The following is a 10797-nucleotide window of genomic DNA, read 5'->3' as shown; positions in this document are numbered from 1 at the left end:
TTTTTGGTTTTTCTCCGGTACCAGGAACCGAACTCACGACCTTGTGCTTGCCAGGCAGGCGCTTTTGCCGCTGAGCTAAATCCCCAGCCCCAAGGAAGGGCATTTCTACCTAAAAATAATTGCAGAACCACAATTTAAATTTCTGAAAGGGTAGACAATAAAGAGGTTATGTACTTATGGATAGAAATGCTGAGATAAAATGGAAGTTCGCCAGTTGGTGTCTGTTGTTTCTAGCAGCTGCTCATCAGATAAAGCCATGTCTTTATCCCAAAGCTATTGAGGCAGAAGCCTAAGGTGCAACAATGGGAACTAAGAACATAGGCATAAGTTCATATTCCCTCTACCAAGAGATCTACCCACCAGTCTTCCACTCATAAAGAGCATGCTCAAGAGTGTTGTTAGTACATATGCAGATTTGGTGGTACCTTGATGTATAAACTTCGTTTTATGATTTTGGGAAAGATGGCTGCATTTGATTTGTTTCTGTGGGGAAGATCATGTGGTTGTCGCTAAATGCAGTTTGCAAGTGGAAGCAAATTTTGGCTGAATGCTTTTGTGAACAGATTTGTTTGCAAAGTGTTTGTGAACTGAGGTATTACTGTATTGGTCAACAAGCACCAATAGGTTGGTGGCTGTATTTGGGAGTAATGAAGCTGGAAACTAAGGCCTAATAGAAACCAAAAGAAAGTTCTTAAAAGAGCTTTTCTTGGAAAGTTGGTTTTCCCAGTGAACATTAAGACTTTGAACTGCCCTCATCTTTGACTTTCTTACAATTAGGTGAGTGAATTTGTGCCTGCTGTGTCAGAAACAGAAACCTCAGTTTATCCATTTGTATCAGAGCTTTCTATGGAGAAATCAACATTATCTACAGGTATGCCCTACATATATGGTTATCAGCCTCCACATCTCTAAGAGGCTGAATTATTGTAAAAAAAAAAAAAAACTGCATATGCCTATAGTTGGCGTTAAGATCAAATGTGAAGATATATTTAACAGAATTAATTCCCTCAAATTTACAGCTGTACCAGAGAGCTTACAAGAAGCATTTGCTAAGAGAAAAAAATCATTTATGGAGAGATCCTACCAAAGGCAGAAAGAAGTATGGAGTAAAACTCGAGTTTCTGAACGTTCCCAATTCAAAACAGTTAAGGAAAAGTCATCCATAGGTATATTCTAAGAATCTATCTTGAGTTTCTGGAATGTTTTAAGGCTGTGACTTGTTTGGTGGTAAACAATCAAACCCAGCACCTATGCATGCTTCTCTGAGTTATATACTCTCAGCCCTTTTCCTTTAGGAAGAAACCACTGTGTAGCTGAATAGTATTTGATTTGATTATAGACATCCCATGCATGTTTTTTATATAGTCATCTGTTGAAGGGTATACAGGCTGATTTCTCTCATGGTTGTACTATGGTTGTGTACTAATTTAATTCCCCCCAACAATGCATGTTTTCTCAATGACTGCTTTTCTTTCCAAAACTGGCTCTTTAGCTGACAAAATGAAAAACCTGAGATTTTGTAGGAATGGAGAATGCTGAAATATACCTGGGCAACACAAAGTACAAAGAGTGATGAAGGATGGATAGAAGGGGACCATGGGATCTAGAGTGAGGGGTGAGAGGAAGGGGAAGTAAGAAATGTCAACAAGGATGATGATTGGAATGGGAGATTCAGAGAAGGGAATTATAGGAGCAAACTATACTGTACATATAACTTCATAAGTATAAAAATAAAATAGCAAAACAGAAATCACTTTCTTCTCAGGTTCTTCTCTGAGTAGCCTCAAGGGTACGAGTAAAGTTAGAGTGTGTCTTCCTGAAGAAAGAAGGATGGAACAGGCACTCATACATAAAAGGTCTACAAGGTACCTGTTTGCTATATTCTGCTAGCTTTTCTGCAAACTTTATTCCTAATTCCATGAACATTTTACAGGTTATATAATCAGTTATCTGAAATAAAACAACAAAAGGAAGAGAAAGCAAAACAAGAAGCTTATGTTTTGAGACCAAAACAGAGCAAGAGCCAAAGAATTTCATAAGGTGAGGCCTCCTAGCCCAACCCCTCAGTGTGATTTTTAATGTATACCATAATTCAACCTGATTATGTAACTTTTATTCCCTTCCCAGAAAACACTAGAGAAACTTCGAGCCAAAAGTATGTGCTGACTTTCTTCAACATGTCTAAAGCTTTTAAATAAAGGACATAAAGCAAAAATTAAATGCATTTTTATTTAAGTAATTTCACATGTGATTTAATACTCATTAAGGTCACTTTAATGAGGTTCTTTGTCCCCAAGATAGCCCTGAAAAGAGAAAAGATGATGGTTACAACTTTGAAGCATATCTGTTTCCCATCATGGATCACAGCTTGCTCAATATTGTGTCTCCTCAGAAAAACATAGCACTACTGAGTGACTATGACATACTGTAGAGAACTTCATTCTGTGGTCACTGCGTTAAGAGCTCTTGGTTTCATATTCCCACAAGCCCTCTTTGAAATGACCTGTGCAGAACCTTTGCTCATCTGTACATACCTTTTGAAAAAAACTGATTCTTAATCCAGTCATTCTCATCTGCTCTACATAAGAAAACAAATTATATAGTCATGACTGAGTTCAGGAGGCAGCTTAGGTTCTCTGCTTCTAATCTTAAGGTTAACACTGTAGATTAACTAGGGAAAGCAAGCATCCAGAGATCTAAGCATGCCTTGTACGGTGTTCTCCTACTCAGTGTAATGTTCCCAACAGGTTGATTGCTAACAAAATAGCAGGCAGAAAAACCTAGTGGGAAAATTTTTTATGGTCATGTCCACAGCAAATGAGAAACTTCATTCTAAAAGCCTTGGTAATGACCATTATAACATTCCAGTGATTTATGGGTAAGATAAAAATAGAAATTACTTGTCACACTTCTTCTGTCTTGAATATGGACCATGATAATTTCAAAACTCCTGTGTAAAGAAGCAATTCATATTTACTATATGATAATTTTATTCAAAATGTTTCCTATATTTCAACAGTACTTACAATCCCATATCCAAACCTTGAAATTCCAACCTTAGAAAATTTCTCACTAGCTATGTTATTCTTCAATCCAGTTATTTTCAAGTAATACACAATTTATAAGAGACTGAAATGAACCTCAAGAAACTTAACATTCTAAAACTGTACTCATTGTGAATGTTCAGAGAGGCTATTTTCATTCAGCCCATTCAGAGCAGTTGAACATTTTGCCCATCATCATAACATCATACACCCATGACAGGAAAATCTTAAGTAGCTTTTTTGCCTTTGAAGAAAAAATTTAAAATCTTACTTACCTGTGGTCTTATATCCAGTTTCTTCCAGAAATTTACATTTTGGGAGCCTAGAATTCAAATTGTATGTAGTATTGGCATTTTGGCACATAATCTAGACTCTATTAGTATTTCATAACCATTCACTTCTAATATTGAAAACCACCGTTTTCCAGTATTAAGCAAAATGTTACAGGTCTCATTGTCACCACTGTAAACATTTACTGTGATGGAAGCATGACCTGTGTCTCAATTTTAGCCACACTGACCAATTTTGGACACCAATCAACAGTGCCCATTCAAATCTAGAATGAGGCTTTGTGAAAGCTCCTCCAGAGCATATTCATATGTAAGGCTTCTACATCTGTATGCAATTTGTTGTTACGCTACCAACTGGGGGAAACAAAGAACAGAAAACACCTTACATTTATGGTACATGGATCTGCCTTGCTCTGACACCCTATATTAAAAAAAAGTATTATTACATAGAAGAGTGTAGTAAAATGAATAAATAAGAAACCATAAAATAATGTATCAATAGAAATACCAGGTTTAACATGCACGAAGCCAAGAAAACCAACGATGCCAGATACTGAATTTCTATAGCACTGTCTTTTGAACACACCAGCAGGAATCAACTGTTGAGTGCAGATACCACAGTGCAGTCATTACTGTAGTATGAAGACCCTCTATTATACTTCCAGTTAACATTTATTACCAATTATTATAATGAGGTCACTACATAAAAGAGCTGTAATCCATATCTGCTCAATTTACACATGAAATTAAGTCAGATCAGAAAGGATTAACTCACTGGTAAAATGCTTTTTGCCTAAGCATGCACAAGGCCATAGGTGCAATACCCCATAATGCAAGTTAGGGTCAGTGCTGCTCAGCCAACTAGTCCCAGGGATGTATGCTACATATGTACATAAACCATGTACAACTTCCAGTTGTATAAATGGCTGTGCAAAATAGTCTCCCATTTTTCATTTTATAAATACATGGATCAGGCGTTGTTTTTTTTTTGCCAAGATCTTAACTGTTTTATACCTAAAATGCAAATTTAAAGAAATTGGAATTACAGTTAATTTTTTATAATTCACTTACTTCTCTAAACACGCATGAATTCACTCATTTCCTACAGAGAAATTACAAAATAGAACATTTAGAATGACAACAAGTAGTTCCAGTAAATCTAAGTTAACTGTGCAGACTTCATAGCTATCTCCAGCTGTCAGAATTAAGTTTAGTTCATGTTTATATCACCCAGCAGTTGAACAGTTAAATTCATCATCTGTACTGGAACTATGCTCCCAGAATACAGTATTATGCTGTCAACAATTAAAGCTTACCTAAGCTATTCATAGTAGTACAGGCCTCTAGGATGTGCAAATAAATATCTAAAGTTAAAATAAAGATTATTAGGTCTTTCATATATTTTGCTGTCTTGTAGTGCCTTATCAACAGGCCTAAGAAATAGACCTGTGAGCAAAGCAAAACCAGTGTTACTCTATGAGGCGTTTCCAACGATGTGCAGCCACAGGATAAGCCCCATCGGGATAGACCTCACGACACCCTAGAATACCAATGACAAGCAGGAACTGTGATGTGCTTCAGCAAAATAATGCAGAATTAGCAATGGACATGAAAACTACTTAATTGCCCAAAAAAGGCCACTTCATAATGATTTTTAAAGAGTTTGTTTACTGGCCAGAGTACTCAATAGCCAGAACAAAGACTGAAAAATATGCAAGTATCATCAAGTAGCTTTGTTATTTATATTTTTGAGATTGTTTCACTAAGGTAGGGCAGGCTGAGCTTCAATTGGTAATCCTGCCTCAGCCTGCTGAGTACAGGGACTATGAGCCTATGCCACCAGCTAAATACTTCAATTGAACTAAGGAGAAAAAATTCAAGTATGAATTAGTCTGAACCATATGACCTTCAATACTGCCTGCTGACATTTTGTCTATTCACAGCTTATTCTGAGTCAATTATGTTTGAAGAACAGTATAACTGGCACCATCCCAAAATGTAACATACTTGAAATATAAGGTTGGTTTTTGGCAATCAGTGTCCAAACTGGAATTAAAGAAAGCTAACAATCTTTTATTAAAATCTATGAAATTTTTAATCTGATATTACTTACTGTGTTAGTAAGACATATCTTCAACTCCAACCCCATGGTCAAACAGAAGCCTTTAAGAAAAGAAAAAAGGTATCTTCGTGTGCCACGATGTAAAAATTGGAATACCAAATCTATACAGTTTGCTCATATCCTGCGCTTTGTATTAACTTCATGCTCAGAATAAAATTTATACTAACATCATCACTTTAATTTGTATTAGCTTGCTACATGTGAAGAAAAAATTTTGTCTTAGCCTTGCAAAACTAACTCCTCCTTAGGTTATCTTCATTTTTTGTTTTCTGAGTTAGTCTCACTATACAGTTTGTAACTTAGGAATTCCTCTTGCCTCAGCTTTCGAGTCCCAGGATCTCAGATAGTCTTGTACCACTGCACCTAGCGATAATATTCCTTCTTATATGTATCAAAACTCATACCAAACAATGAGTTCTGGGTTGCAAAAGAGGATTTATTTTTTGCACCTGTTCATTAAGTTTTAGTCCACAAGTTAAGACAAAAACACACACAAGTGCCATTGTACAATGCAACACATGCTTAACAACAGTAAGCTATACAATGGTGATCGTAAGGAAAATAGCAACTGAAATAGTACAACTCTTTTCCAGGTATACTAGGAAGTTATTTTTGAGCTGCTGGGAATCAAACCAAAGACCTCATGTTGGGGTTAAAAAGTGTGTTCCAAAGAATCTAATGAAGCTGGTTGGATGCCAGTGACTTTAACATCTTCTTTCAGTAGTCCATTATACCTGTAAGCTCTTACTGAAAGTAACAAGCACTGATAATGAATAGCAAGACTTATGTATACAGGACACGGTATCCCAGCTTTTTCCCAGTGAGAAAATATGAAATGTTTTTGTATTTTTTAGTTTCTTCTACAAACTTGTTCAGTTTTTTTTCCCTTAGTTCTTGGTTTTAAGACCTTCATCAACAGGTTATCTCCACATTAATCATCTTTAGTCCTTTTTTCCTATCAAAACAAAAAAAATCACTTCCTGTATCGTTTACCTTCTTTGACATTCACAAGTTTGTCTCCTTTTCAAATCTTTCTGCCCTCTGTCCAGTATTTCTGGCCTTAGAAACCTTCTGTATAGTCAGAGCAGCTTCTTTGTTATTCTCTCGTAAATACACATTCATCTTGTTCGGAAATTCAGAACATTTTATGAAACAACTCTCCTCCTGCATAAAAAAAAAATGCATTAAGAAATAATTACATACAGGCAAGTGCTAGGTTACTTGAAACTAAAAACCCGAACTAACATTTGTGTATTTTCTTAGAGCCTAAGTAGCAAGACCTATAATATGCTTTCCCTTAAGGGCTACAGAACTTCCTAGTCTGTGTTAAGAACCTGTGTTGGATACCCAGCACAGGAGGAAAAAAAAAAAAAACTCATTTTCTCATTATTGTGTATCTAAAAGTTACCATTTCTAGTCTTTCATCTCTCTTAAAAGTTATTAAGTCTTTTTCAAAATTTAAATGGAAAGCTGAGTATGGTGGTATTCACTGAGGCAGGAGGATAGAGATCTAGGCCAGCCTGGGCTACATGGAACATCAGACAAAAAAAAGAAAAATCCCCCCTAAAATTCCTCTACCAATGCCTGCCTTGTTCAAATGTTAAAATTAAGTCACTTACTACCAGTTTGATATCACATTCATCATGTTCAAGATGTGTTGTCCTTTCTTCTGCTCTGTAACATTAAAACGTATCATAAATCATACACAGTTTTCTGACAAGACTGTACTACCTGCCTGAAAGAGCACTATTAGTGAAGGTACAAACACTGTATCCTATTTAACATTGAAAGAGGATGGCTTGTTTGACCAATCTGCTCAAATGCAGTAATTCTAACTTGTCCATTTATTTTATGTGAATTGTGTATTAAAAAGAACAAAAACAAAAAACCTGGAGTCAGGCATGGTGGCACACACCTGTTATCCCACCAGCACCTGTGAGGCTAAAGGAGGCTAAATGAGGACTGCATGAGACCAGGGTGATTACATAGCAAAACTCAAAAAAACCAAAAAGAAAAAATAATGACAAAATAATTTTAAAAATGAGCAAAGACATTTTAAGATGCAACTTACTCTGACTCTTCAATAGGTGAAATGGAGCCATCATCATCCATGTATTTGTATCTACGACTATCAAAATCTTCTTTTTCTAAATCTTCACTAACATTCATTTGTTTCAGTGACTCCTTAAGGTGGTGTTCATACTTCAGTTTTTCAATGTAGTTAAAAAATCCTCTTGCCACAGCTTGCTACATGTGAAGAAAAAATTTTGTCTTAGCCTTGCAAAACTAACTCCTCAGCATTTCCGGACCAAACACACCATTGATTATCACTTTACTCTTTAACAAGTATTCTCAAAATTACAGGTCTGACAAGGGATGTATTAACTATACATTCAACATACAATTCTTAAATATTCCAAGAATCTACTCTTAGGATTAAGTATCAGAAAATAACAGCTAGCTCGGCAGGGTGACAAATGCCTGTAATCCCAGCACTGGGGGTTGAGACAGAGGACTGCCTTTAGAGGCCTTCTGCTTGAGGCCAGCCTGGGCTACATGGCAAGACCGTATCTCAACAACAAAAAAAGAAATTCAAAGAAGTGACAGGTAGGCTTAAGAAAATATTTATTGAAGAGCAAAGACATGGGTTTAACATGGCTTACAGAAAAGTGGATGTCATGTTTTAGGATTGATGAGCTCAAGGCAATACATACAGGGAGACCTGAACACTGACCCTTCATATTCACCTAAGGAATATGCCAGGGAAGATTTCACCCAGAAGCCTAAGTTGAAAATAAAGTATGAAATCCACTTTTAAGTACAGAATATCAAAATTGCAGACTGTTCCTTTTATCTTAGGCAATTCAAAAGGTACCAAAACATTTCAGATATTTTAGCTATCTGTATTCATATATATAAACTGACCCACCTCAAAACTTAAAATTTTCCTCCAAGGTAATGGTTTCCTTCCATCTTCAGATTGTAAAATTGGGAACTTTGGTCCTTTGTCTTTGATTTGTTTTTTATCTATTTGTGATCTTCTAGTGTTTCTCCTTCCTTTTGGTCTTCCTCTTGGTGTTAATTTTGGCTTGTATTTTCTCTTTTTACGTTTCTTCTTTTTCTTAAATCTTTCAAAAATAGCTTTCAAAGTCAATGGTCTTGGTTCTATAGATGAGTCACTTGATGAATCTGTTTGAACACTTTCAGGTTTATGTACGTTATGTACGAATTTCTTCACAGGGTTTCTTTGAGTCCGTTTAGGTAAAGGTACACATTGTGTTTTAAATAAGCTGCTACCAGACGAAGAGCTATCACTAGAAAATAAATTTTCTCGTATTACTAAATGCTTGTTATTAGACCAACTTAGGGGAACATGCTCAGAATAAAAAACTGTTAAAGGGTAATGGCTCAGTACCAGATAGCTATTAAATCCTGACCGCCAAATGGTCACATTTGCTAAAAAAAAAAAAAAAAAAAAAAATTTGATTTTGCAAGAGAAAGATGTAAACTTCCCAGAAGTTGTCTGGACATTACAACTTTCTCTTAACAGCCTACTACAAAAATTAAAATAAACTAGCCTGTTAGCCCTCCACCAAAGGAAATTCAGCCAGAAGTCAAGATACTAGGAAAATTTATTTCCCTGAATTAAAAATGTATTTCAGTAAGGTGTTAGCCAATTTCTTTACCAAATTTAGATAATTATCTTTATTAACATCAATTATGATTTATAATTTCCAACTCTAATGCAACATTTTTACCAAATCCAGTCTCCCTGTAAATCCATTTACCTTTGATTTTCAATTTCCACAGCTGTATCAGATGTCATACAGGTAACAGGGTCCATTACTGATTTATCCATCACTTTTTAAGTTTCTGAAATCACAAAATTTCAGTAAATGTGGTGTAGCCTTTCTAAACAAATGCTGACATACATATACAGCCAGTATCTACTAAAAAGTTCTTAGGCCATGCCTAAGAGAATTTAGGCTTTTAAGATCTAGGGAGAGGACCTGGGGATACAGCTCAGCGGCACAGCACCTGCATGGCAAGTGCAAGGTCATGAGTTCGCTTACTGGTACCAGAAGAAAAAAAACAAAAAACCCCCAAGATCTAGGGAGAGTCCATCTCAGAATTGCTTTAAAACTAGAATTTTCACTGGTAAGTTTTATTTCAGCTTTTGCTTTCTAAACCTACGCAATGTAGGAAAATCTCTGAAAGTACTTAATTCCAATAAGCTTCTGAGTACAAGAGCTTATTAACCACAAATACTAGCCAAACAGGCATTTCCCAAAATCAAAGGTGGACTCCTAGGGAAAACTTTTATGCCAAGAAAGCCAGAAGGCAAAAAGTGTGCCTGTCTACATAACAGGAAATAATAATCCTTTAGACTGCATCTCCGTCCAATTCTTGGTCTAGAACTTTACTTACTGCCTCTTTCAGTGTTCCTTCCTGGTCTCATCTATGAACCACCTTGTCACATTACCTCTCATTTCATTATTGGTGGAAACACGAGTTCAAGTTTTTGCCAAGCATTAATATCCTAACACTACTTGTGTCGCCATCTTCTTGGTAGAGTACATAACAGATGAAGATAAAAAAAAAAGTTAAAGCCCATCCTGATTGAACTAGTGATTTAGCCAGTTTGTCTCAAAAATTTTAAAAAGGGATGTAAATACACCTCAGTGTAGAAGCCCTTGGTTCAATCCCAAATACTGAAAAATTTAAGAAAATAAACAACAAACAAAAAAAGGGAAAAAGCCGGGCGTGGTGGCACACGCCTGTAATCCCAGCACTTGGGAAGCTGAGGCAGGAGGATAGTGGCAAGTTTGAGACCTGTCTGGGATACAAAGTGAGCTCAAGGCCAGCCTGAACTGCAGTGAGACCCTGTCTCAAAACGACAAAAAAAAGATTATTTTCATTAATTACTTAATCTCCCATGATTTTTTTATTCCTTAGTATACTTGAAAACAGGTAAGTCATTACAAACCCTAACATGATCAACTTGCAAAATATTTCAAATACAGGAATACGAAAATCACTAACACCTCAATTTGTTATGCCTAACAGACCCATTAAGTGTTTTGTTAATTTCAGGAGTAAATAAGTCATTAAATAAAAGCTGCTCTAAAATGATATCCACACCTTGTGCAAGTCAGCTAGATGATCTCTCAAAACAAGGTAGGACATTATGATGCAGGCCTGTAATCCCAGCACCCTTCGAGGCTGAAGCAGGAGGATTGAGCGCTATTGACTTACCAAACTGTTTCAAAATAAAAAATTAAAAATGGAGATGCAGCTCAGTGGTAAGGCCCTGGATTTCATACCCAATACCACCAAAAAA

General features: G+C 36.1%; 3 protein-coding genes across 5 annotated transcripts in view; 2 read left to right on the top strand and 1 right to left on the bottom strand.

The window, feature by feature from the left end:
• Nucleotides 1-2215, top strand: part of Cep295 (centrosomal protein 295kDa) — a 54036-nt gene extending 51821 nt beyond the window's left edge. Inside the window, 6 exon segments of the mRNA XM_013511832.1 lie at nt 778-871; nt 1020-1166; nt 1766-1865; nt 1934-2006; nt 2008-2040; nt 2128-2215. Coding sequence (XP_013367286.1) covers nt 778-871; nt 1020-1166; nt 1766-1865; nt 1934-2006; nt 2008-2040; nt 2128-2166 — 486 coding nt within the window. The 3' untranslated portion in view covers nt 2167-2215.
• The window catches only part of LOC102023894 (chromosome unknown open reading frame, human C11orf54), a 29008-nt gene that overhangs the window by 564 nt on the left and 17647 nt on the right, over nt 1-10797 (top strand). The gene's annotated exons all lie outside the window — the stretch shown is intronic.
• Taf1d (TATA box binding protein (TBP)-associated factor, RNA polymerase I, D, 41kDa) lies at nt 2211-9329 on the bottom strand (the record flags this gene model as incomplete). Its single annotated transcript, XM_005379694.2, is given in 9 exon segments — nt 2211-2950; nt 3320-3366; nt 3721-3755; nt 4406-5497; nt 6450-6620; nt 7076-7130; nt 7528-7703; nt 8386-8770; nt 9245-9329. Coding segments are annotated over 5 exon segments (846 nt in total). The 3' UTR covers nt 2211-2950; nt 3320-3366; nt 3721-3755; nt 4406-5497; nt 6450-6461.

The sequence above is a fragment of the Chinchilla lanigera genome, unplaced genomic scaffold, assembly GCF_000276665.1.
Source record: "Chinchilla lanigera isolate Chin_1 unplaced genomic scaffold, ChiLan1.0 scaffold00013, whole genome shotgun sequence".
Lineage (NCBI taxonomy): Eukaryota > Metazoa > Chordata > Mammalia > Rodentia > Chinchillidae > Chinchilla > Chinchilla lanigera.
This window is presented reverse-complemented; position numbering and strand designations above follow the sequence as displayed.